At 40.7% G+C, this 27,302-nt stretch overlaps 1 protein-coding gene across 1 annotated transcript in view; it reads left to right on the top strand.

Moving 5' to 3' along the window:
• The window catches only part of TAOK1 (TAO kinase 1), a 68,766-nt gene that overhangs the window by 29,507 nt on the left and 11,957 nt on the right, over positions 1 to 27,302 (top strand). The window contains exons 3-18 of the mRNA XM_058854508.1: positions 4,026 to 4,097; positions 7,001 to 7,102; positions 7,886 to 7,931; positions 8,814 to 8,910; positions 9,694 to 9,807; positions 10,599 to 10,690; positions 13,102 to 13,195; positions 13,841 to 13,922; positions 15,766 to 15,933; positions 16,801 to 17,004; positions 18,177 to 18,311; positions 18,892 to 19,128; positions 19,887 to 20,015; positions 21,573 to 21,776; positions 22,261 to 22,500; positions 26,092 to 26,304. Of these exons, the coding sequence (XP_058710491.1) occupies positions 4,026 to 4,097; positions 7,001 to 7,102; positions 7,886 to 7,931; positions 8,814 to 8,910; positions 9,694 to 9,807; positions 10,599 to 10,690; positions 13,102 to 13,195; positions 13,841 to 13,922; positions 15,766 to 15,933; positions 16,801 to 17,004; positions 18,177 to 18,311; positions 18,892 to 19,128; positions 19,887 to 20,015; positions 21,573 to 21,776; positions 22,261 to 22,500; positions 26,092 to 26,304 (2,229 nt within the window). The remainder of the gene's footprint in view (positions 1 to 4,025; positions 4,098 to 7,000; positions 7,103 to 7,885; positions 7,932 to 8,813; positions 8,911 to 9,693; positions 9,808 to 10,598; positions 10,691 to 13,101; positions 13,196 to 13,840; positions 13,923 to 15,765; positions 15,934 to 16,800; positions 17,005 to 18,176; positions 18,312 to 18,891; positions 19,129 to 19,886; positions 20,016 to 21,572; positions 21,777 to 22,260; positions 22,501 to 26,091; positions 26,305 to 27,302) is intronic.

Below are 27,302 nucleotides of genomic sequence, written 5' to 3'. Positions count from 1 at the left end.
CATAATGAGGAAAAGAAACTACTGTGACGTTTTTTGTGTGGTGTTTGGGGCAGAGATGTTATCTTGTGTGTCTGTATGGTCTCAGTCCTTAAACAAAGTTGCAGTCTCTGCAAGGTGTTTGCATACAAAAAAAAAAACAACTAACCCTGGAAACTTGGTCCTTGCCTGATGCTTTTAGGTGAATCATTATGTTGCAAGCAGGGATTTATGTGCAAATTAAAACATGAACTTCTGTTCCATCAATTCTGACTAGCAATGCAGTTCTCTTGATCGGATCATCTCCTTATCACCTCTTGTTCCTTGAAAGAAATTGAGTTCTCTCCTCCTTTGTGCATACCCCGAGGCTCCCTTAAAGCCATTTTTTATGTTTGACACCTGAGTGTTGGTGCTTTTGTTGTCATTTGTCCTGTCAGATCCATTCTTACTGCAGGCAAGAATCCCAGTATCCATCTGCATAAAACTTACTTGACATGAACGTCTGGACAGCAGAATTTTTCTCAGGCTGCTTGTATAGCTCAGCTGGCAGTGGGATCCTCATGGCAACCTCAGTGTAGGTTGCTGTGTGTTAACCAAATACTGTGGGGCCTTCATTAAAAAACACTTTCCTCAGAAAACCTTTTCACGTTTATAATTATAGGAGGTGTGGCCAAATCTGCCAGCTTTCCTTCAGAAAGCCATTTGTGTCACTATTTTATGAAATGCCTATTCAGTGTTAATAATTGCAGCAGACCATGTTGGGAACCTTCCAGCACAAATTTAATGCAGCACAGATGAACTAATTAGGAAAAGCTTCTTAATTTTGTTCCCTGCTTAAAACTATGAGCCACCACTGTCTGAGAACAGATCTGGGGGAGGAAGTGTTTTCTAACAAAACAATACTCACCTGCGGCCTTAAATTCACCTCATTTACTCACTTTGGTTAAGGAGTGAACATAAAGGGAGGGAACTGACAAATCTGTCTTCCTGCTATGTGGAAATATTATTGAAGAAATATTACGGAAGTTTTTGGGAGCACTGTATTTTTCAGAGTCATGCATGGACCACACAGATATGGAAACCCATAATGCAGCTGCAGGTAGCCTGTGAGCTGGAAGCAAAGAGCATTCCCAAACACCAGCAGGAAGCTGCCATGGGGTATCTGTAGCCTGCCTGAGCGTTGTCCTTGTGGTAAGGACTGATGGCCCATTACCAGCTCCTTCTCCAAAGCAATTGCAACTCAGAGGCCATTAATTTCTAGCCCTTGTTTCTCTTTTTCCCCCCACCATTTTAAGTCACCGGTTCATTATAGATCAGTATTTACTCACTACAGAGTGCAATTGCTTGCTGGCATTTGGATTGTGCTTCTTTGTCAGAAAGTACCTCTGATTTGGTACTTGCATAAAGACAAGTATAAGCAGTGCATCACACAACCCCAGCCCAAGTGGCAGCTTCATTTTTGTCAAGAGAGGTTTTCTGATAAAGACATTCTATTGCTGTTTCTGTGTTAGGAAGTTTAAATCTGTAAGTTTAGTGTTTTATCTTTTTTTACTGCTAATGGTTCTGAGGTGTTGAATCTGAAACTGTTTCATGCAATGTGCCCCATCCTTCAAACAGAAGCCCAAAAGATCAGAGAGACAACATGGAGAGAAATTTAATGTGAATTAAATAAGCATGAACAACTAAAACATAGGGTAATCTATCTCTTGCATACTTTATTCCTCTGTAAAGCTGGAAATAAAACTTCTTAAGTTTCTTTAACAAGATTTTGATTCTGCAACTGCAAACAATTAAACTTTCTCTAATTAATATAATATTGGATTATAGCTAATAACTGCTTTAAATTATATTACTAAAGCCAGTGACATACTCCACTTTTCCTTTGTGCATACTTTGTCTGTATCAATGCTGAAGCTACTCTGGTCACCAGATGTTGATCCTTTGTGTGGAGTTTTTGAGGGAAAGCAGGACATAAGTGTGTGTACATATCTGCCATAAAGCAAGCCTTGTTCATTTGAATGGTTAAAGGGAGCTGGCCTTGCACATCCTCCTGGCTTTTGTCTAGGAACTGTTTTTTCAGTTACCCAAGTTCACAGGGAACCTAAAAAAAAAGGTAGATTAAAGTCTGTGATTTTAATATTTCTGAGGTGTCAGCCGGAACAGTTCTCTGTCTCTAGGACTGTAGGTGTTCAGCAAACTCTGTCAGGTGTTGTTTGCTTGGGTTTTCTGATGCAAAGCATCCTCTCTCCAGGCAGCTTTCATGGCATACAGCCTGCACCAAAAAATGTGGTTGATAAATAGATGTGGGGGTAATTTCCCAATAGAAAATCCATATAATCCTGAAATCTCCCCTATTTTATTTAAAATAGAGTTTAGTGTTTCACTATTAGTTGTACCCATCTTCCTTCCCTTTTAGCAGTTATCCCACCAATGGGTGTTATATATTGATCTTACTCCTGTGTCTGTTTCTGTTGCATCCTTCAATGGCAGAAACTTCCTTTTATTTTTTTTTTTTCTTTCATAATTGATATGAATTTTGCTGGTTCACCTCATGGTTTTAGTTTCTTAGAAACTGCAAGTCTGGCACCTCTGAATCATTTTTGGTATTATCCTTACCCTACTCCCTGCTCTGCAGTGTAATAATAGCTTTTGCTTGACACAGGAAACCTACTACACTGGAACACTGCAGATGGAGCAGAAAAAAACCTACTCTCCTTTGTTAAAGCTGAGTTTCTCCTGCTTTACTGTAGTATTTTGCTTCCCTGCTTTATTGGCAATTCTTGACACAGTTGAATGTTTCAGAGATTTCTCAAATCAGTAAAGATCTAGGAGTCAGAATTTTATTCTACTTTTTTTGTGCCAAACAACCAAAATAGTCACTCCCCACCCAACTTTTCAGGTACTATCAGTGAGAGGATCCCCTCAAACAGAAAGAAAAGTAAAAACAGTATTGGTTCATATCATAACCAGTTGAAATAAAGACTGGCAAGGAATTCTGGGAATCTCTTTAATGAACAGCAGAATTAAAACATAACTGGAAAACCTTTTCACAAAACACAGAGCCCTAGTACTTCATTACTCCATGTTCTGGTAGGATATGCTTGATAGTGCAAATATATTAAAAATCAGCCTTTTCATCAGTCATCAGTGAATACTGTGGTTCACATTATTCTGATTTATATCAGCTGATTTGGCTTCATGTCCAAGTTGATCATTATTATCAGAGAGACTCAGAGGTCTTTTCTTCCACCACCCTCCTGTGCTGCTGAAATCTCTTATCAGAGGAAATCTAGGGTCTTAGAGCCATCCTTCCTGCAAGGTGCTGCCTCTTCTGCTGTGAGGAATGAGCCCTTGCTTTGGTGCTGAATTAAACAAAGCTTCCTGTCTGCTCCTTGCCTTGCATTGTTGCTGTCTGAAGTCAGGAGGTTTGTCTTTGAAGTGTGAACAACTATGTACATTTATGGTGCAGTGTAAATAACAATACTATGAAACTGAGAAGTCTCATCTGAAGATGGGTCACTTGGGTTGCTACCATGTCTCTCTGTGTCATCTGCCTTCCTTTAAGTCACAAAAGCTAATTTTTGGAGCACTGGGGAGAAACCTGCTCCAGACACTGGTGGCTGTGTCCAGTGGATCATGTGACATCTTTCCATATGGCTTGAATGGAACTGAGTGGCTGATCCTTACTTCTGTTTCATGTGGAATGGACCTGGGCAAGGAGAGAAGTTGATTTAGGGGAAATCCCTTCTATTTGAATCAGAGCTACTTTTACTAGCTGGGATTTTTAGTTTAAGTCACAATGCTTGAGTCCTGGAGAGACTTGGTGGATGCTGAGCATGGAAAAATGTCACCTCCCAGACAGGAGGGTGATCTTTCACTTAGGAAAGAAATTTCTAATTCTTGCAGCAGTCACCCTTCTTGGAAGATATTTTAGTTTAATGCTCTGCAGAAGTTAACTAAGAATAGAGATTATTTATGATTGTGTGTGGTTTGCATCTTATGGAAATGTGGGGCCTGAAGAAACTGATGGATTGTGTTTTCTGTTACAGGCACGTGATGTGCGCACCAATGAAGTGGTGGCCATCAAGAAAATGTCATATAGTGGGAAGCAGTCCAATGAGGTATGTAGAACATGTTGTATATTAAACCTTGATCATTGCAAATAATTACTATATGGGATGATTTTAGTTAGTTTGGTTCCTGCAAGAGAAATATTTTCTGTAACTGAAAAGGTGACTAATAGTAGTGTGTAAACAAAATAAATCAGTTTACTGTTCAGTGTACTTCCGTGTAATCTGCTCCTGAAAAAGATGGGTAGAACTCTGTTCTTTCAGATGTAAAGGGCTACACATAGATGTGAAGACAGGAAAAAAAGACAACGAAAAATGATGGGTTTGTATGTTGGTGTCTTATTGCCTTTAAATGTTCCATTTTAAATACTTTTCCAAAAAACATGTTGCTTCCTGGACAAAGGAATAATAGGAATGGATAGAGTAGTGAGAGCTTCAGAGGGAGCCTTGCTTGTACAAAGTAGTGAGGCAGAACACATCCCTCCCTGGGATGAGTGTGCTCATGAGCAGCCAAAACAAAGGCAAAAGAGTGGTGCATGAATGAGTGTGAAAATCTGAACAGCAGCATACTTCCAGAGGAATTGCCTGAGCCAGGGGTTAAGGCAGTCTTTGCAGAGGGGTCTGTAGAAGTGGGCCTCTGAGATTTAGACTTTAAAGTGTTTTCATGGCCACTCCAGATATGTCTCCTTTCTCTGGAGACATCTCCTTTCCATCTGGCAGAGAGAGTTGATTTTATACTTGAAATGTTTAAGTGTTAATGCAGATTATTGAAAAGCCTGAGATGACATGAGCAGCTGATTTGGTATTATTTCTGGTAAACAGCACCTATCAAATCATGGCATGATTTTTCAACATAAGTATTTATTGTAAGCATGTTGTCCAAAGCATTTGTGGTTCCCTCCCTCCATTCTCTATATTCCAATCTTAGCAGCAGTCTTGCTCTGATGAGTTCAACTAACAGCTCATTTCTTTCTGTGCCTGCCTTTTGTGTATTGATCATCTGCACTCCAAGGAGCTGAACTATTCCTTCCTCTCTGTGTGTGTATGTCTGTGTAGGAGGTAGAGGTGGCACTGTCTCTCCAGCAGTCCTGAATTCTAGCTTCAGAGTTAAATTTGCCATGCCTGTTTCTGTTTTGTCACTGCAGTGACTTGTTTAACTGTGTACTGATGAAAGAATAATTTGTACTTGCTACTTGTCCTACTGTTTTAATTACTGTGAGCTATAAATACTCCATTCACATGAATGAAACAAACTGTGCATGCTTCAGAAATAGCTTCTGTTTGTCTTCAATGCCTATGTTTCTTTATTTTGAAGAAAGTAATAAGACTAGGATTAAAGCATTTTCTATTTTATGTTCGTATTTGTTTTGTTTGGAAGTTCACTGGAGTTATGATCTAGCCTATGGAAAGAAAATTGATAAAGGGCATTCTGGTGTCATTTGTATTTACTTTGGTTTCATGATAAAATTTTATCATTGTTGGGAACAATTATTCTCTCAAATAAGGTCATATTTTATACTAAAAATAAGTTTAAAACTTTTGAAAAATGTAGTACTGTGCTCTTAATGTGATCTTGGAGGGTTTCATTAATGCAGGAAATCATAAATGCTTCGTGACTAATACATCACTTCTCTCTTCCCAGTGTAGAAATTCAGCATGGTGCTTTCTTGGTTTGGCTTTTATTGCTTAGTACCTCAAGGTCTTTGAGGCTGAAGGTAGAAGGCAACTAAGTCACTCCAGTATCAGTGAGAGGGTTCATGTTATAGCTGTCATTCTATAGCATTTCTAGTGTTGAGAAATGCTTAACGTAGTCAATCAGCTGCCTTGGTTGTGGGCTTCTGTGTTCCCTGGTTTTGTGTGTTTCTCTAACCCTAAAATTTTTATTGAGGAGGATTTGGGGTTTGCACATTTTTTTCCAGAGCTTTAGGGTAGATGGGCCCTCTGCCCCTCTGTGAATAATACCCACATATCAGCACATGAGGAAGAGTGTGCTGAGAGATTAACAGGATCTGGAAAACAGCTTTTGAGCCTTTTGGTGCTGGGTGAGGCTTTTTTCCCTCTGGTTAACTTCAAAACTGATACTCTTGCTCAAAAACATTTGTAGTATCAACACTCTTATGTTGATGGATCCATACTTAAATGGTTTCAGCTGCATTTGGTTTTGAAGGTACTTGCTGGTAGTTGTAGTTCTGCTGTTGCACTCTCAGACTTTTGCCTTTCCTGCCTGAATTGTGGATGTGCAGCACATGGTGGGGGACTTGGAGGTCTCCAAGGCAAGCAATGTCAGTGTCTAGGCACACATTGGAACTTGACATTTTGGTGTCTTCTGCACTAGCAGAGCTCCCCTTTTTATAAACCTGGCTTTGTTTTATCTGTTTATATTTTTTTTCTCCAGAAAAACCATTCCTTTATCTAGTAGATAACTCATTTTAAATTGGCCCTTGTAAAGATTAAACTAGTAATAGAGAAACATTATCAAGAATGTAGTCAGATAGTTGGCAGCTGATAAAGGGAGCTATAGTGACTAGTAGGGCTAGGTCTTTATAGTAACAAGAGTTAAGAGAGGCAGCTGATCCTGCTGAAGGATGCTTATCACCCACATCTCTTTCAGGTTGGGGTGTATGTTTGATTTGATAACAGAATTGGTATCCCTTAATAGAGCATCACTTCTTTTTTGAGGACTTGCTCAGATATTACCAGTATATCCTATGCACACATATAAAGCATTGCATTGATGAGAGATCCTTGCATACAGCCTAATTGATCAGCAACTTATTTTGTAGGTCTGCTGAGGAGTTAATCTGTGAAAATCATAGTGTTGATACAAACTTATTTTAATTTGAACCTTGAGATAGTTTTGCCTCTTAAAATAATTAAATGACATAATAACAACAACCAAAAAACCAAAAGGTAACAGTTTTATAAAGTCTTTCTATTCTTTTTATTCCCTACAGAAATGGCAGGATATTATTAAGGAAGTCAAGTTCCTCCAAAGAATAAAACACCCTAACAGTATAGAATACAAAGGCTGCTATCTGCGGGAGCATACAGCATGGGTAAGCATCTGCTGCTCTGCTCTCCTCTTGCCTTGGTTAAAGGTGCTTTGAAATCTCTGCAGCTGGATTTTGGCAGGCACCTGAGCACTGGTGTTGCACAGACTGAGATGAGCATAGCCAAGGGCATTACAGGTGCTCAGCAAACTGAAAGTACTTTCTGGAACCAAGATTTAAGGAAATTTTCTCTTGATTATATTAAGTGTTGCTGTTCTAGTGTATTTAGCTTGATAAGCTGAGTATTTGAAATATTGTGCACCCATCACTAATAAAGTTCTGTAGTGCAATGTACTAAAGAAATCATATTATTGGACTAATAGTTTAAGTACTGTTTTGTGAATTGGCTTCAATAAATCTGTAGGGCAAAGTTTTAGTTTCTCTTTTTGAAATCTGACTGGGACAGAATCTTAAGTAAATCCCTAAATAGCCCTTTAATACTCTGATAAGCTTGTTAAGTGCAGTTTAACATTCCTGTTAAGTATGTGCATATAAAATACGATATGTAATACAATACCTAACTGGTTATGAATGTGCTTTGGCCTTCCTTACGAGTGGTGTTGCTTGGTGTCTTACACAGGAAGGTTATGCCTAATTCCAGTTAGAGCTGTACATGTGAGAGGGGTCAGTGTGACAGTGCTGAGATGGAGTTTATGGTACAAGCAGTACTTGCTTTGTTATGGCAGCCTGCACTGTATGCTCCAGGATTTAGATTTCTCTATACAAGTCTAGGAAACAGATATTTACTATTACAGATTTTCTAACTACTTTGATTCCTTCCTCTAACAGCTTGTTATGGAATATTGTTTAGGATCAGCATCAGACTTACTAGAAGGTAAGTAAGTCACACATGTTTATTTGATGGAAAGTCAGAGTAGTGAACTAGGAGGTTACAGCATCACAGAATTTTCCTTGAGTTCATAGTTTTGTTTGGGGCCAGAGTGTGGATAAATAGGCACAGTTTGTCAAATTCTTGATAGTTGTAGTGATTTTTCTGTAAAATTTGCTTTCCCAGGTGTGTAGTTTCTCCTTGGTTCATATTATTTTATAGTTATCAGTTGGCTATTTGTTTGCTCCTGAGTTTTAGGTTCTCCTGCCATGACAGTTCAAGATTTACTTCTGAAAACCCTTGCTGTTGACCCTAATGCTTACTAACAGCTGTAGACCTGTTGACTAGAATAGCACTACAGCAGTGTTAGGGTTGTACTTTGCAAGGTCTTTCATTAAATGGTCCATTTCCTATCAGGCTTCTTATAGTGAACTTTCTTTGAAGAGATTATGTATAGCCAGTAGGTTGTTCCTTTCCTTGCCAGATGCATTTCAGGACCAAAAGGTTATCTGCCAGAATTTTGTCTGTGTTGCTACAATTTCTTTGTGTGTGAATTGCTGTAAATTTCTGGGGTTTGGGGTTTCACTTCATTAAGGAAAAACTGGATACTGAGTCTCAAATTGTTGCTTGGGAGAATGGTCACATAACTAACAAGAATGTAGTTTATGGTTGGAGAGTAGTCTCTTTGGTAGTAAATAGCTGCTACAGTTAGAAGATTACATCTGATTATAGAATGTACTCTGAACTATTTTTACATTTGCTTCACATACTGAACCTAGTGAAAATGGATTTTTAGTTTCTGTTTACATTGTTAACAGTACTGGCTTGCATGCTGCAAACTGTATTGTTTTCTGTAATATTGAATTTCACATAAATTCTTTCCTTAAGTTCATAAAAAGCCATTGCAAGAAGTGGAAATAGCAGCAATTACCCATGGTGCTCTCCAGGGATTAGCATACTTGCATTCTCACAATATGATCCATAGGTAAGTGGTTATACTTTTGCTGTCTCATACACATACGTAATTTGTTTTGTTGATTGTATCCCCTCCATCCCAAATTCAACATGGTAAGCAGGGATTTTCTTTTCACAGTATCCATATGCTCCCAAACAAGTGATTTATAGTAGTCTAAACACTAGCAAGCTCTGTATCTGCACATGCACTGTCTCTTATAGCTGGTGTCCATAATTTCTGCAGAATTCCTTCAAATCTGCTAAGCTTTTCAGTGCTGATTGTCCCTTAAGTAGTGAAGAGCAAGTGCACCCAAAGAGTTTGCAGGAACTGAAAGGCCAAGAATGCTGGGGCAAGGAGAGCACTAATTCTTGAAAAATCAGTTTTACACAAACACACATGTTGAGAAGCACACAGTAAGTTTGGGATGCAAATATTCTTAGTGTTTTAAGTAGCTTCTGCATTACAGTAGGATGAAGAATTTGAATAGTTACATTCTTAAGTCCTTTAAAAAAACTTTGATAAAGGATATACTTGATTCAGAAGGTTTTGCTGGACTGTATGTGATGCTTATCCTGTTGTGCCATTTAAAGTTAATTTTTAAGGCAGACATTAAGACTAACATGTAAGACAAAAGAATCCAAAATCATGGGCCACTTTAAGCAATAAACCTAATGGTTAAAGAATTTGTGTTTGGAGGAAATGTGAATATTTTGCAGCTTGAACATGTGAATATTGGTGTGTTTCATAGTCTGTCCAATAGAGTGTTTTCTTCTTTGGAGAGGAGTAATACTGACACTTTTATTTTATCACCAGAGATATCAAGGCAGGGAACATCCTGCTGACAGAGCCAGGACAGGTGAAACTTGCTGACTTTGGGTCTGCTTCCATAGCATCTCCTGCCAACTCATTTGTGGGGACGCCATATTGGTAAGCCAGGAGTTCTAGTTATTGCTGGCTTTGTGAAGTGAAAGGATCATGTATTGGCTGTTTAATATACTTGGGTTTATTGGAGCTGGTTTTGTAATCTTCCAGTTGTGGTGGTGATAAAATGTACTTTGTTAGAAAAAAAAGTTTAAATAGTAAGTAGGCTCTGAGTTCCAAGAAATTGTGTATCCCTGTGTTGTAGTTCACAAAAATTAATAAAAATATATTGCTGTTCTACTTGGACTGACATAAAGTGGTAGAGGTGGGATTGAATCATCTGTAATATATTTTAATCACTCCCCCCAGTGGTTTAAACAATTCATGTATTCTCACCGTGTCTGGTTGTTGAAATAACTGAAGTGTTTTTTCTTTCATAGGAAAGCCAGGTTCACTGAACCAACCCCTTTGCAGATCCCTTGTATGCTTTTGATCTCTTACACCTAATCTGTGGTGTTTACTCAACTGCATGTTATAATTATTTCACCAGAGCTGGTCAGCCAGCTAAACTATTGGAAATGTGGGAGGGTGAGAAGGTTGTGATACTCATAAATGGAGAGCTGGGCAGTGATACACATAAATGGAGAGCTGGGTAAAGCACAGGAGAGCATCACACAGCATCTGCAGGCCTGCACTAGTGTAGGCGCTGGATCTTTGTTCCCAGTGTCCCATGGTCATGTCTGATAGCTTGGGGAATGATTTGTTTATGGTAGTTGAAATCATGAAAGCAGCCCACTTCATACTGATGAAGATAATGTGTTCCGTTGCCTACTTTGAGCACCAATTTCTTTCCTTAGGATGGCCCCAGAAGTGATTTTAGCCATGGATGAAGGGCAGTATGATGGCAAAGTAGATGTTTGGTCTCTTGGAATTACCTGTATTGAGTTAGGTAAGTTACTTCCTTTAAAAAAATTAAAATGTAGTTATTTAATACCTAGAACTTAGCTGAATCACAGTGCGAAATATTTGTGTTCCCTTTCTGGGCCATGAGTTTTAGAGAAAAGAGTGAAATGTGCTTTCTAGAATTCAAGACCAAGTCTCCAGTTTGGTGTTTATGGAACTGGCCTTTCCATTATCTGAAGAGTTATATAGACAGAGTAGCCAAGTGATATCACTAGGGGTGTTCACATTCTGTGGGAGAGGCAGTTAACTTCTGAACTGAAAAACAGTCAATTGCTGAACAGCTGTAGAAGTGAATCAGGAAAGGTACCAATGTGGAGATATATTTAGTGCTATAAGTTGATACTGTTTCTGTGAAAATTTAACATACATTAACAAATTCTGAAGTGATTAAGTTCTGGAGAAGTGAACAACTTCAAAGCTGTGTTCTTCTGAATAGGTTTAGTTTTTCCTGAAATGAAAAGATACAAAATAATCCAATTTTGAAGTGGTAACCTGAAACTCAAAGCCTAAAGAAATTATGGTATTGCCATTATAACAGACCCTTTAAAGCAGGATGTGAGTTTAAAGGGACATTGTTAGTATGGCATTCTGTTTAAATTTAATATGTTGTATTTTCTTGGAAAAAAAATGCCTTTGTTGAAGCACACCTTGCACACCACTGCTCCCATGCACCTGAGGCTGTCCTCCCATCCTTGTCAGATCTGATTGCTCGTGCTCCAACCTGACCTCCATGGAGGAGCAGCCCAGCCAGGCAGTGAGAGCTCTCAGGAACACACTAATCTATGTGAACTGCACAGTTTAGCTAAAAATGCTGTCTGGCATTCCAAACTGTCAACTTCATTTTCTTTCAGAACACGAAATAGATTCTTTCTTCAGAGCAGAGATTTTTTTGTTGTTGTTGTTGTTCTTTTTTTGGTTGCCAATATAAAGCAAGTTGAAGGGGTGTGACTGTCATGACAGAATCCTGCTCTGAGTGGAGTAAGGAGACTTGGCTGGCTGCAGGGCTCCAGGAATGCAGTGAGCTCATGGCCACCACACCCCTGGGAGTCCTGCACACTGCGTTCTTGCAGGATGAAGTGTGTTGGGCTTCGTCTATGGCTGCTGGCGTGGTGGGAGGTGAGACTAGGTCAGGACAGCAGAGCAGTGTAGGCTGGGTCCCTGTGCCTGGCTCATTTGTGTTGCTTTGAGTAAGCATGGGAAGACAGCAGGGAAATGAGATGTCTGGTAGAATTCTCTAAATTATCACTTAGTCTTAGAAATGGTCTTATTGAGTGCTCAGTTTCAGGGTTTCCTAAGATTTCTGTTTTATTCAGGTGAGCTAAGAGGAAAAAAAGTAGAGAGAACAGTCAGTTAAAATAGTTTAATGAATAATCTCTGACTCTTGATAGCAGCAACTGACAGATTAGAAGACGTAAAGTGCTGAATTTGAGGAAAGACTTAAGTCCTCAATTTACCCATTCTGAGGAATTTGTAGCACTTAGTGCATCCTGCCATAGCCATGAGTGAACCATGATCTCTGATCCACAGTTCAGTGCTACTGTTCAACTCAGAACTGAGGAGCAGAATAAGAAAAGTGGCATTATTTTTTTCCTTGTTTATTTTTTTTTTGAGGATGGAAAGTTTTCTGTTGCATTTCAGTAGTGTAAGAGCATCCTCATGGCCTGACCAGCTTCTCTAGAACGTCTATGGCGAGCCTTAGCTTTGCAAAGTTTGCCCCATAAACATTCTGATGAAGCTTCAATTTTGTTGTTACAATGAGATCATCTCCTTCCTCATTAAGCTTTCATGCTGTGTCAGTCTATAAGAGTAACACAAACTTGAAAGAGGGAAGAGCCAAAGAGAAGGCAACTCTCAAAATAGTATAAAGAGTTGGCCTCTTGCTGACTTCCTGCCTATGTGCTTAGTCAGTTAAGTGTGATTTGATGGTTCTTGTAACCAGCTTCTTGTTCATCACTGCTGTCCTGCTAGAAATAAATATTTCTTAGCTTTTTAGCAACTGTAGTTTAAAAAAAACAAAAGGGGGGGTGTATGAAACCAAGAAAGCTTAGTGGCTAAACAGCCAGTATAGAGCTTACTGTTAACTTACTCCTATTTTAGTACATTACAATGAGTCAGAGAACTCATCTATGATAAACCACGTAATTTAAAAGCTTGAGAGGACAAGGCATTTGATCTTCAAAGGGCTTTCATCTTCTGCAATTGCACAGGACGTATGCCAACATATCTGTCTGATTGCAGGGTAGGGTTGGTTTGGGGATCCATGTTCAGGCCATAGGGATTTTGCTGATGTGGTTTTCTTTTTAAAGGGATGTAAACTGTAAAAAAAAAAAAAAAAAGAAAAGAGCAACAACATGAGACTATCTCCCTATATAAAAACTTCTTTTCTCTTGTGTGCAGCGGAAAGGAAGCCTCCTTTGTTTAACATGAACGCAATGAGTGCCTTATATCACATAGCGCAGAATGAATCCCCTACACTACAGTCTAATGAATGGTGAGTATTGCTGAGGGAGGAATGTTGTAGGGAATGGCTGTAAATGGAGTTCTTTGTCATACTGGGTTCTTAAAATGGCTGGAGTCCTGTTGGGAGGATGTGAGTTGGAAGGTTCTCATTAGATTCACTATACATTTTGTACACAAAATTGACCAATTACTAAATATACGTTTGAGACTCTTTAGTGTAGTAGGAACAGGACAGGCTGCTGGAAGAACTTAAGATCCTATAAAAAATTCCATTCATAGGTCAGTAAACTTTTGAAGCTCCCAAGCTAGCCAAAACTGTGGGTTTTAGTGTTTTTTTTATCACAAACCACACTGTCAGTTTCTAAATCCTGTTTTGTTGAAGTATTGCTTTGCAAGATGAAGACACAGCTTGTGTGTGGCAAGTGTCTGTTGCATAAACTTCAGCGGAATAAAGCACAGTAGTAACATTTTGCACCTCTCAGCCTCACAACTGTCTTTTGAAAACAGCAAATGCAGTAAACTAATTTCAAAAGTTAAAAACTTCCTAATTATGGTTTATTGAAACATAGTACTTGGCCTAGGAGCTACAAGCATGCGGATGTGAGGATCTTGACTCCTTAATAAATTAAACTGGGTCGTTAACTTAGGTGGATTTTTTTTCCTCTCCTTGACACAGGTCTGATTATTTTCGAAACTTCGTAGATTCTTGCCTCCAGAAAATTCCTCAAGACAGGCCTACATCAGAGGAGCTTCTGAAGGTTGGCTTGCTTATCCTATCTGTTTTCCATGTGGTATTAAAAGGGGCTGTGCCCTGTGATGATGATCTGTCTCACCTACTGTACAAGGTTATGGTTAATGATGCTCAAAAATATTTGAACTGCGAGTGCTGTGGGGTGTACTGAGCTGGCAGCCCTGGCTTTACTGCCTGTCTGCAGTGTCTCAGAGTGTTCCCCAGGTGACTTTCCAAACCAGCCTCAGAGTTCTCATCATAAAAGGTCACTCCATTAAGTTACACTGGATGACCACCTTGACTTGTCGAGAGTTTTAGTTTGTAAACTCAATCATTCCAGTGATTATAATTAATCCTGACAGAGCTGCCATGCATTAGCTAACAAATACCTTTTGTTACTTCCCTCTATGTTCCAGTGTGCTTTACACAGTGCCTGAAATCCACTGTTGGGGAAAAGGGGGCAAAAGAAAGCAGTTTTTCCTCCCTGTATTTTTCCTTGGCATGAAAAAGCCTCAGCATTCTGCAGGCTTTCTCTTGTTTTATTTCTTAGCTTCTTTTTTAATTCTTCATTTGTGCTCCTGCATGCTGCAGGTACTTGGCTTTGCTCACTGTAGTCTGGAGAAAAGCCAGTGGGGTAGATTGTTGCAAAAAGCTGACATGTGAGCAGAACTCACAAAGAAGTTGGGTGTTGGAGATGCTTTTTTGTGTGACTTTGATGGATTTCCTTTGTGGCATCAGGTGGCATTCAGAATTTTGCTAACTTGTCATTCTCTTTATAGTGCTTTTGACATTTTGGGTTTCTTTTTATGCTGGCCCTGTTTCTGCTAAACAGTGTTTTTCCAAATTTTTGGCATTGCAGGGAAATGGATGCTATTTATGAAGGTTTTATCAGCACCTTTTTTGCATGTTTTTACCTAAAAATGGCTCTGAGGACTTGTGCCTCTTTGAAAACTGTCTATTCAGAAAGGAAATGCAATTATCCAGGAAAGGTTTCGGTGTGGGTGTGTAGTCCTGCCATTTCAGAATTCTACAGATTGGTTTTATTTTGAGCAATGTGCTGCAATTAAAGAGCACATTGATGGAAATAATACATTTGGGAACATATTCCTTCCATAACTATAGTCTGAAACACTTCATGCCACTTTACAGGGACAGGTAGGGAATGTGCCATGTTGGAAACAGCATTGCAGTTCTCCAAAGCAACAAAATGAAAGTAGTGGTGATGTTAATAATGACTCATGCTTGCACAGCACATTGCATCTGGAGACTGCAAAAGCTGCTTCTGACATACATAGACAGTTCTTGCTTTACCTATTGGCAAAATGTAGCCACCATTGCAGAAAATGTGGTGAATATCTCCAAGAGAAGAGCAGAACATAGGGAACTGTTCCAGGACCAGGCTCTAGGGTTCACAGACTATTTTATGACTCAGAGCTATATGATGAATATTTGATTTCCAAGCTTTTCTAAAGAAGGAAAAGGGTTTTATACACTGAGAGTTAGCTGATGAGTTAATTAACATTTGGTTAAAGATACTAGCCAGTCTAACACCTTTAGATTTTATTTGGTATTTGTTGCTCTTCCCTCACTAAACCACAGTAGGTAATGTCTCTGAAGTCTAAGTTTAGAGTGAGCAAGTTTTCATGTCATGTAAAATGCCATTTTTGGGTTTCTACACCTTTTTTTTTGTGGTACAATCATTCTGAAATCTGTCTGAATTGTGAAGTCTAAAAATAATGCCAATGTTAGCTGTGAAGGTGCTCTCCTCCTGTGCAAGGAAGAGGGCTAATAAACCCAACTAGAGCTCATCACTGTGTCCTCAAAGCATGTGCATTTGAGGTATGAGAGGCCACTCACTGTGTGTTCTGCAGCACATGTTTGTTCTTCGAGAGCGACCCGAAACCGTGTTAATAGACCTGATTCAGAGAACAAAGGATGCCGTGAGAGAACTGGACAACCTGCAGTATCGTAAAATGAAGAAGCTCCTCTTCCAGGAGGCCCACAATGGCCCTGCAGTGGAAACACAGGAGGAGGAGGAGGTGAGAGAAATGCTGGATTTTGTCACTGAACCAGAGAAAACCATGAGACTGTCATTTAAATAACCACAATTCAGATATTGCTGAAACGAAGGGAGGCTGTTTACACACCTGGCTGTAAACACTGTCTCCCTCTTTGTGCTTGGAATAAAGCTACCTCAAGGCACAAACGAGGACAAACAGGGTGGATGCCTAGTGCTGACAAGAAGCTGTGCCATTTGTTCATGCTTGAACAGTCAGCTTCCAGTCCTGTAAATCCTCGCTTTCTTTGCCTGTTTATGAGGCTTCATGAGGACTCTTTAGCAACTGCAGTTGACCTCTGTTTTGACCATATGTACTGAGAATGTTGTTCTAAACTAAGGCATAGAGATTTATTTAACTTGATTTATTTAAAAAAAAAAAAAAAATAGAAGATGGAGAAAAGAAAAACAGGTCATCAGGGAAATGGATTTCTCTTTTATGGGTTGAGTGCTGCAGTCACCATTCAGAGATGGAGACTCTCAGTTCCAGTTCTCATGTACTGAAAGGAACCTGCAAGGTGCAGGGTCCCAGCTGAGCACTCAGGTGATGCTGATATCACAGCAGCTTCTGGTGACGCGCTGTGGCTGATACATGATAGAGTTCAGCTTGTTAACAGGCTCGCTGTTGAAAAGAATCTGACATCAGCCAGTTAATCTTGACAAGCCTGACTCTTTCTCTCCCCAGCATCCCACAAGGAAAATGTTTCATGGCAATACCTGAAGGGTGGAAAGTGCCATGACGTGGTGGGTGGATGCCTTTAGAGAGAAATAGTGTGAGCATTCCATTTGGTAGTGTCCGCAGGTACCACTGCAATGGGTTTGAATTTTATTTCTACTTCCTTTCTCCTAGGAACAAGATCATGGTGTGGGCAGGACGGGAACAGTGAACAGTGTTGGAAGTAATCAGTCCATTCCTAGTATGTCTATCAGTGCCAGTAGCCAAAGCAGTAGTGTTAACAGTCTTCCAGATGCCTCGGATGATAAGAGCGAGCTGGATATGATGGAGGGGGACCACACCGTGATGTCAAATAGCTCTGTCATTCATTTAAAGCCGGTAAGCACTGGATTCTTACTGGAGAGCTTTAAACTTTGAAGGTGTAAAGAGGGAGAGAATTTGGTTGGCATGAAGTCAGCTGTTCCCATTCGCCTAGTCATTACCTGCAGTTTATATTATTGTGTCCCAAATATATATATGAGTATGCACTGGAGACTTGGGAAAATGGCTGTGAAGATAGTTCATTTTTATTAATTCACTAAAAATTATTTTACTAATGGAATTGTTTAAAAAGCAGTTTGCTTTATCAGGAGGAGCTGTAATGGGAGGTTGTAAATAGGTTTGTTCGGTGGATGTCCTTAACATGCATATAGCACTGCCTTGTGAGACAACAGGATGTGTGAGTTCCCCTTTTTACCTCCTTGTTAGACAATTCTTAAAGTCAGGACCTAGAAGCTGAAATCAGTTCTGCAGCACCCAGCTTCCTAGCACTTTGGTTTGAATATTTTGTTAATGAATAAAGTGTAGGGGAAAAAAAATGCAGCAGAAACCGCTTCCCTGCTTTCCCTCTGCCAGATGAAGGGTGGGCTGGGGAGTGCCCTCTGAGCTGGACTGCTCTTGCCATGGAGGAGTTATCACTCATTTGCTCAAAGCACTGCCATTTCCATGGCTAATGATAGGCGTGGCTAGAATGTCTCTTGTTCTTTGCCCAGATATGCAACAAAGACACAGGTATTTCCTCAGGGAGTTAATTAGTGTATCATATCTAACTAGTAATCGCTCTGTAATGAATGACAAACTCAAAATAAGAATGTGGAATACACCATGACAAATTTTAAAATTTGCTTTGAGGTATTTCTGCAGTGGGTGTAATGAAAATCTTCCTCTGTCTTTCAGAGCTACAAAGATGCTGTTTTTGTCTTTCAGACTTGATAAAATCTCATAGCTTTTATGTTTTGTTGAAGTAAACTGTTGAACTCAGCTTTCAGTTTTAATTTTTTTTTTTTCTCATTTTCCGCTTTAATTAGTAGTCTTCCTCTTAGTAATAAAAATTCATGATGAAATTTCTGAAAGCAAAGGTTGTAGATCAGAACCCCTTTTGCAGTGTATACCTTCTCAGGGCTGATGAATATAAAATGCTTTTTTCTTCCTTTTAAATAAAAAGACCAAAATTAAAAATCTTTAGTAACACAGTTTCTTTTTATTCTCTGACATTAATATTTGCTGATAAGGAGGAAGAGAACTACAGAGAGGAGTCAGATCCTCGGACAAGGGCATCAGAACCCCAGTCTCCTCCCCAAGTATCTCGCCACAAGTCTCATTATCGCAACCGAGAGCACTTTGCTACCATACGCACAGCGTCGCTGGTACGTGAAGGGTTGGTGTGGGGAGAGCTCTGCAGGAGGGGGTGCTTTGAACACAGCTCTGTGCAACTTCTCAGAGCTTTCAGAATATCACCAGAATATGAGCTATCCTCATTGACTGAGATACTGTCACTGAAATAATACAGCGTCAGTTAATAAAAGCTTCAGTGAGACACCTGGGCAAATGTAATTTGTGTATATTAAATAGTCTCAAATCCAATGTGGCTCGTAGAATATATGAAACCATTTATAATAATAAGCTGGTTTTTATTTTCATATGCATATTATGAATATTTTTGTGTGTGTGTGTATATGTATCCACCCTCATTGTATTAGGCTAAAAGGCCATTATTTAGTACCAGCTTTATAACAATTGTACTGTTTTTTACTGAAGCCCATGTAAGCTTATCTCTTATAGTAGAATTGAGTTTTTAATCTGCTCTGCTGCCATTAGGATGTGTGCTTTTCTTTACAACAAAATCATATTTCTTAACTGAATCGCTTTCTTTTGTGGTTTGAAGATTGCTGAAAAGCAGATTAAGCAGCATTAACTTCCCCTGGCCCAATGTGGTTATCTTCCTAGGTGACAAGGCAAATGCAGGAGCATGAGCAAGACTCAGAGCTCCGAGAGCAGATGTCTGGCTATAAACGTATGAGAAGGCAGCACCAGAAGCAACTGATGGCATTAGAGAATAAACTGAAGGCAGAGATGGACGAGCACCGCCTCAGGTTGGACAAAGATCTTGAAACACAGCGTAACAATTTTGCTGCAGAAATGGAAAAGCTAATTAAAAAGCATCAAGCAGCCATGGAAAAAGAGGTAGGAGGTTATGGTTTATCAGACCAACCCATGTTTGCTACTTACATTAAATTGTCCAGTTCCCCTCACTGATGCAGAGATGACAGTGTCGACTCCGAGATGTCTTGTTTTCAGGAGCCAAGCAAATTGCTAATTAGAAAAAGGTTAATACATCACCTTCTTACACTAAGGGGTTATGTAACTAGAGGAAAGGTATGTCCTTCACGGCAGTGGGTTACGCTGAATGTTAGAATTCTGACCCCAGAAAAAACACTGTGAGGGTTTTCCTCTCTCTTGCCATGTCTGTGCTGTCAATAATTGCCTGCCATTGAGTGTTGTGGAGGAAAATTAGCCTGCAGAGAAATGTGCCAGCTACACTTAAATGTTCACTGTCTAGTTGTGTATGGATATGGGGGAGCTGTGCTTTTAAATAATTGATAATGAAGTGGTGCTGCCTACAGCAATTATTATTGGTTTTTGTTCATCTCTGATCTCTCAGCGAAAGGCTGAGGATATAGTTTATCATAAGGTTTTGACTACATTAGGCAAGATTAGCTGAACAGCTGGGCTGAGGGAATGTGGTACTGGAGGAGGACTCTGTTGGGTGCCTTGATGGGATGAGGAATGAGGAGAGACTGAGGACAAGCTCCTCTGACTTGGACTTGTCCAGAGGCATGGTGAATATTGTGGTGACTACCATGAGTTCTGGGCCTTGAGGCTGAAATTGGACATAAGCTGTAATCCATCGGGACTCTGACTTGCTGCTGGATTTGCTGTAGGCTAAAGTGATGGCAAATGAAGAAAAGAAGTTTCAACAGCATATTCAGGCCCAACAGAAAAAAGAATTGAACAGTTTCCTGGAGTCCCAGAAGAGAGAATATAAACTCCGTAAAGAGCAGCTGAAAGAGGTAACTCATCTCCAATGAGAAATGTGTGATATGGTGTGAGAGGGGTGAACATGGGAAAATAAGTGACGCTGTGCACCACAGATCTTCCACAGGATTGCAGTGGGCTCTGCATTTCATGAGCAGAGTCCTGTGTGCACTCTATTTGCTTCATAACTTTGACCTTTGAGTAAGAGAATTTATTTAGTTAGTTATTGGTACTCTTTGTCTTGTGAAAGTACAAACCTCTCCATTGGTTAATACTGATTTTTAGACAGAAACATGCAAATTCGGTAATCCTAAGGAATGAAAAAAGGTAGTTTATGAAAGGTCATGAAGATTATTCTCATACATTGTTGTTACAGGTATTGGCTATTCCCTGCAGCAGTTAGTGAAGTTTCTTATCACTTAATGATATTCCTGTAAAGGAGCAAGAGAACAGAGCAGTAAAGATGATCTGCATTTTTTGTAAGGAAAATACCTGTAAAGCACTATTAATTTTAATGGAGAAAGCTGTGTAATTATTTAATAATCATTGCATTTTAGTGAAACTTGAGATCTCTGCAAAATGCAGAGAAACTGTAGAATCAAACTTCCTGATTCTTTTTGTGGAGTGACTGAAACCGTAAACATTATAAATAATTATTAGAAAGAACTATTTAATGCTTAACCATCAACTTGTGTGACACAACTCTGGAACTTGCTCCAAAGGGAAATATTCCCAAACATAGATATTTCCCAGGAGAAAAAAGGGCTAAAGAGCAGCAGAGCCAAGAAAGATCTAACAAAAACAACAAAAAACTACAGTAGTGTGGGTTCTTTATAATAACATAGAATCTTTTTCTAAGTGGGTAGTACATCACAGAGCACCTAGAAACACTGATGAAATACAGAGGAGTTCTGTCTCATACTTCAGTTAAAATGTATCACAAGTCTTAATTACTGCATGGGCATCCCTAGTCTGCAATTCAAGCAAGCAGAGTCTTTTGCCAAAGATACTTTAAGCTGTGTAGTACAAATGTGGAAACTCCAGGTTTTACCTGTGAACTTCTTTACATTGTTTTTGTGAGTTATGGCATCTCACTGAGCAGCTCTGCCTTGATGAGTTACTCTAAAAGGGTATGTGCTCTGATCAAGCAAGACACAAAATTCTGATGCGCTTCATGTGGCTGGAGTTCTGTTTGAACAACAGGATGTCAATGCTTTCCTTCTGCCAGTCCTTTGGGAGCCTGTATTAATGTTTGCCAGGCAGTGTGGCAGTACCTCCAAGTGTTTTCAGTGGCAACCCCTCATTTTGACATTTTCAGCTAATATATAGGTCTGGAAACTCTGGACACAAATCAGTATTTTGGCCAGTGCAAAAAAAAAGCTGTAGTTAAATCTGCTTCTCTGTGATTTGTCTCCTGGTATCTCCTTAGTGATTCTTATGTGATGTGATGCATTTTGAAGAGGCTGAGATGGCACCAACCTTGAGAAGAGAGGCTAGAATATAGTTCAGTAGTTTATTAGTCAGGTCTGTCCAGTTCATGGCCAGGGAACTCAATGTAATTATTCCACGATTAATTACTTTGCGGTTATCAGGAGCTGAATGAAAACCAGAGCACTCCAAAGAAGGAGAAGCAGGAGTGGCTTTCCAAGCAGAAGGAGAACATCCAACATTTCCAGGCAGAAGAAGAGGCCAACTTACTGAGGCGTCAGAGGCAGTACTTGGAGCTGGAGTGTCGCCGCTTCAAGAGACGGATGCTCCTGGGCCGCCATAACCTGGAGCAGGACCTGGTTCGCGAGGTAAGGGAACAGGCAGAGATGAGACCTGGATGCACCTGTGTGAAGTGCATCTCACAGGAGTACCTGCAATCCAACTCAAATCAAACAGAGGTGTTTGTTACCACATCTAAAGTGTTTTGATTGAACAGTGGTTGGATGATTTGCAGTGCCATCTGGTAATCCCTGTGGCATCCAATGTACAGGTTAATGCCCTTCTGCAGAAGAATTGCTAGGTCCAAAAAGTCATCAGACACGACAGTTAACAGAAAATGCTTACTGTGAATCCTGCTGAGCATCTAGAACAGGAAGAAGAAAAGTGAAACAAGGAAGGAAAAATTACCGGTGGCATTGCTGTCTGCTGCTGATAAGACCAAGAAACTTTGTGGTCTGTCCTCAGATGCCTGGAAAAAGAGAAATATCTTGCAAACAAAGTGAAATGTCACTTTGTCAACGGAAATCCAAGTAAGTACAAAGAACCTAATAATTCCCTCTGTCCTCCTGCTAGGAGCTAAACAAAAGGCAGACACAGAAGGACCTGGAGCACGCCATGCTGCTGCGTCAGCACGAGTCCATGCAGGAGCTGGAGTTCCGCCATCTCAGCACCATCCAGAAGATGCGCTGCGAGCTGATCCGGCTCCAGCACCAGACCGAGCTCACCAACCAGCTGGAGTACAACAAGCGCCGGGAGCGGGAGCTGCGGCGCAAGCACGTCATGGAGGTCCGGCAGCAGCCCAAGAGCCTGAAGGTACTAAGGGATGTAGGCACCCCAAAGGTACTAAGGGATGTAGGCACCCCAAAGGTACTAAGGGATGTAGGCACCCCAAAGGTACTAAGGGATGTAGGAGCTCTGGTGCAAGCTGGTGGTAGTGGAAAAGTGGTCCATGGAAAAGTGGTCCATTACAGCCTGTTTGCAGTGTAGGCAGGGCCAAGGTGATTGGAAGCTCATTGACTTGAGGAGTACCATAGCTTTGGTGATCAGAGTTACAGAGTATTGCAGGAAGGCCACAGCAGCACTAGTCCTTCCTTTTCTTTGAAAAGCTCTTCTCAGCCGTGTCCTCTCCTCTCTGGTGTTGTTTAAAATACATTTATTGTTTGCACTACACTTTTTTCCCCCCCTCCTACACCATTTTCTGATCCTTCTCTCCCCCATATAGAAAAATAAAATCAGTATTTCTGTAATGAAGCAGTGTAATTTAAAAACAAAACCTAAAAGCTTTGTGTTGCTGTGTGCATCAAAATGAACTGCACTCTAAGTCTTGGCTAACTCACCTGGTTAGTGTTTTTATGTTAAAGCTGGTGTGGTGGTAAGTGGGGAGCGGGGAAGAGAGAGACACCAGCCAAGTGCAATGTCCTCAGGAAGTTCCTGGCACTGACCTTTGCTGTGTGTCTCTCCTGGGTTTCTCATGCTGCCCTTGTAGCTGTGGTGGCTGACCAGAATTATGGGGCCTCTGTGATTGAGGCTTTCAGTGTTTTCATTTAAGCCTTCGCTTCATCCGAAGAAGTCCAGTGGTCTATTCTGAAGTGTCTGAGAACGGAGTATAAAGCCTTTCACAAAGCTGCCTGGTACATTTCCTTTGAGGAGGCAGACTCCTCTCCACCCAGTGTTCAGCTGTGCCAGTAACAAAACGAGTGTATGGCATACTGAGCATGGGGTTTCTTTGTTATTCTACATCTTTGCTCTTCATGGTATTTTCCATCTGACTTAGTTTTCACCACCTGCAAGTTATCTTCTTACAGAGAAAATAACCAACGTGAAAACAGAACTTCAGAAAAGAAAAAAATTGTACCTGATTTGTCAATATTAGAATAATATTAAATAGTGAGAACCTGGCTTGTGAGAACAAGGGACCATCTGATGACTGTTGAGAATCTCCAAGGATATAGTGTATAAATAGCAGATGACTTCACAGGGAAGCTGTGCTGCACTCTGAGCTGAATAAAACTGAAGCAGCTGTATTAGGTTGATCCTTCTGAGATTAGCATGAATGAGTTCTGCCTCCCCAAGGTGATGTGATGCAAACACGAGTGGGCAGCATGTCCATTCTCCTTCCCTGGCTGCTGCCAGGATCTGTGGTACTTCTGTGCTGCAGGGGCTTGGCTGCCCTCTCACCTCTGCAGACTCTCCAGCCCCTTCCCTTTTCCAGGGAGGACAGGGCTGGAGTGTTTTGCAGGGAGCATGGAAATCTTGCACTTTGCTTTGCATGGCTGTTCTGTGATTAGTGAAGGATTTCAGGCTTGAGCTGTCAATCTTGCACCTTTGCATACATGCAGTGCTAACAGTGCAGCCTGTGGACAACCGTTGGGTTTGTAACACAATCCCCTCTTTATCGAGGCTGTTCTCTAGCATTAACTCCTTCTCCTGCTTCTGACTAATGCAGGCGAGTATTCTTAATTGAATAGATAATTTGACCATTTGTTCAGTTTCTCTCCCCAGCAACAGTTTTCCCTCAAGGGCACATTTCAGGCTTTCCCTTTGTTATTTAGTGAGGCCCTTTGTCCTGGAAGCAGGTTTTTAACGGTCAGTGTCTGTTCTATGACAGCACCAGAAGGACCCATAACTAGAATTCACCCTTCAGTGAAAACGGCTGTTATTATTTCGAGTGTGTTAATTGTGATGCAAATACCGTCTTGCTGGTATTTCACAATACTAGGTCAAAATGATCTTGTCAGAAGTCTGACTGGAAATCTTACCCCTCCCTTCTGTTTCCTGTTGTTAAAGCCTCTGGACTGGGAGGCTGTAAACAGTCTGGTGTCCAAGCAAGACTTCACAGAAAATTAAGACAAAATAGGTTGATAGTGTGTTTTGCTATGACCAGGTCTCTGATGGGAATGTGTAACCTCCTGACACTTCCCTTAAGGGCAGCGAGAAACAACCTTAAAGGTTTCCTGGAAGGAAATAACTTTCTGTGAAATTTAGAAAGGTTAAAAGTGATGCATTCCTCTTCATGATACATGTTTTTATTTCAATTAAACCCATCTTTGTCCTGTTCTCTGCATCAGGTTAGCAAAATGTTGCTGTTTTATGCAGCAAAGCGTGCTTGGGCTGGCTGTGATGTTTGATCCCACTGCACCTTTTGAGGTGGCTGCAGGTGCTGTGCAGCCCTTGCCCAGCTGAGCCCTGAGTTAGTGCCAGGAGTAGGCAATGGAGGGGCTGATGTGGCCATGCACAGAGATCTGCCTCACTGGTTCAGATCCCAGAGCTCCTCCAACTTACTCCAACAGGAATCTTGTCCTGTGCTCTGTTTTTGCCTCTAGTGCTTCAGTATTTGGCATGATGCTTAACAATGAGAAGACTCTCATGTCTGATTTTAGTGATTTGTGTTTATTTATTTATTCTTACCATGATGAACTTGACCATGTTAATCTCGCAGTTAACCATCGTCACTTATCACTTCTGGGTTTTGCTTTATTGGAAGTATCCCTGCCAGCCATCCCATAGAAAGATACAGAGAACTCCAGAACACCCTCCTTTTCAGTATCTTGAAACACTTAGTAGATGTTAACCCTCACAAGTTTCTCTGAAGACAGGTAAAAGAAAAAAAAAACAAATTCATCGAGGTCATACAGCAAAACTGGATCCCAATACCTTTTCCAGGACTGGTATCTTCCAGCCCTTTGTGCAATCACAGCTATATCTCTAAACAATACAGAGATGTTAGCCAGTGCAAAGGGAGGAAACCTCCATCTCCAGTAAGCCTCCAGTGATACTGAGGAATTGTTTTGTTTGTTAGACCAGCACAATACTACTGTTTTGTGGTGTACAAGCACCTAGTCTTGCTTGGGTTTCTCTGTGAAAACCAGGCTCATAATATCAAGGGTTAGAATACATCTTATATTCACCAAACCCTCAATGGAAAAAGCGTTGTTCTTTTTTCCAATCCTTTCCCATGCACCAGATCTGCTTCTTTTCATAACATTAAGTACTGTTCATATATATGTGCCATACAAGCACAGTTGTGTAAGTATGGCTTTTGGTGCTAATAAATATTAGTCCTGTCCCTCAAGAACTTTTCTTGAAAAGCAACACCCAGGACTGGATCCAGTCCAGTGACAAATGTGAGGCTCTTTGTGCAGAGACAGCTGTATTTAGGCTGGAGCTTTGTTATAAAAGTGTCTGTATTGTAATTGTTTCGCACAGTAGCAGTGTCAAAGCAGCTGCAGCAGTAGTCATTGCCTCTTGTGTATTTTGCTTCCCTCCTTGCACTGTAGATGTTAATATACATTTGTGGATTCTTGAACTCATATCCTTAATGTAATCCTAAATATCCATTTGAATGGATATTTTGCTCATTTGAAACATGCTGGTTTTTTCTTTGTGTCCCCTCCATCTTTCCAGTCAAAAGAACTACAGATAAAGAAGCAGTTTCAGGATACATGCAAGATCCAAACCAGACAGTACAAAGCACTGAGAAACCATCTGCTGGAGACCACGCCAAAGAGTGAACATAAAGCTGTCCTCAAACGGCTCAAGGAGGAGCAGACCCGGAAGCTGGCTATCCTGGCTGAGCAGTATGATCACAGCATTAATGAAATGCTCTCTACACAAGCTGTGAGTCGCCTCTGAGGGACCCAGGGTTCCTCAGCCAAAGAGGGATGTTTGCATTTTAACCGCTCTGTATCCTGACAGCAGGCTTTCTGCTTCCTCGCTGCACATGCCATTCCCTGCACAGTCCTTCCTCTGTGATTAGAAAGCAGAGTTCAAACCCAGAGGAAGGACACACCACCCCCTCCAGGCAGGCTGAAGCTGAAGCTGCTGTTGCAGAGATGCAAAGTGATGCATCTGTGTGGCCAGAGGACTGCTTTTGCATGAAATGTGGCAACATAAGCATCCCTGTTAGAGCATCATTACATAGTGTGCAACTGGCTGTCTTAACTCATTTAGATTTTGATTTGTTGATGATACCAACCCAAGCATGTGCCACTGGTAGAAGATGCTCATTGAGTCATGGAGGAGTCCACAGTTTTGACTGTAAACCTGAGGTCAAAGTGTTGTGAAAGTTTTGTGATTCCTTCTTTAAGAGATTCCTTCTTTAAGGAGTGACCACATGAGCAATGCTTCAAATCCTTGCTACAGCTAAATGTGCACTTTCCTTTGCAATTCTTGCATATTGCATCCTGCTCACATCACTTTTTGCACAAATTTAACGCTGTGAGGCAGGGTAGCTGGCTTCATTTATGATGGGAAGGTTAAAAGTTCAGTATCATATTGCTTTTAGGTTTATTTCATTATATCCTTGTGCCCAAAGTCCTGCATTGGCAGGACTGTGGACTTAAGTCTCCTGGGTAGAGGTAATTGGTTAATCCAGTTGAATAGAGCAAGAGAGCTTCTCTTTGCCTCTAGCAAAAGGAGAGCTGAGGATGTTTGCACCTCCAGCAGTCTGGTCTCTGCAGTGTGGATCGTGGTTCCTGAGGCGCCACTGCTCATCAGCATCACTTGCATCAGTGCTGTGGGCTCACTGTCACCAGTCTTTGTCACTATAGGTCCTCTGTTCAGCGAAGTGAAGTACAATAGAGACCAATTGTATTGCTAAGAAAACAATGTCCCAA

This window comes from Poecile atricapillus, chromosome 21 (genome assembly GCF_030490865.1).
Source record: "Poecile atricapillus isolate bPoeAtr1 chromosome 21, bPoeAtr1.hap1, whole genome shotgun sequence".
NCBI lineage: Eukaryota > Metazoa > Chordata > Aves > Passeriformes > Paridae > Poecile > Poecile atricapillus.
This window is presented reverse-complemented; position numbering and strand designations above follow the sequence as displayed.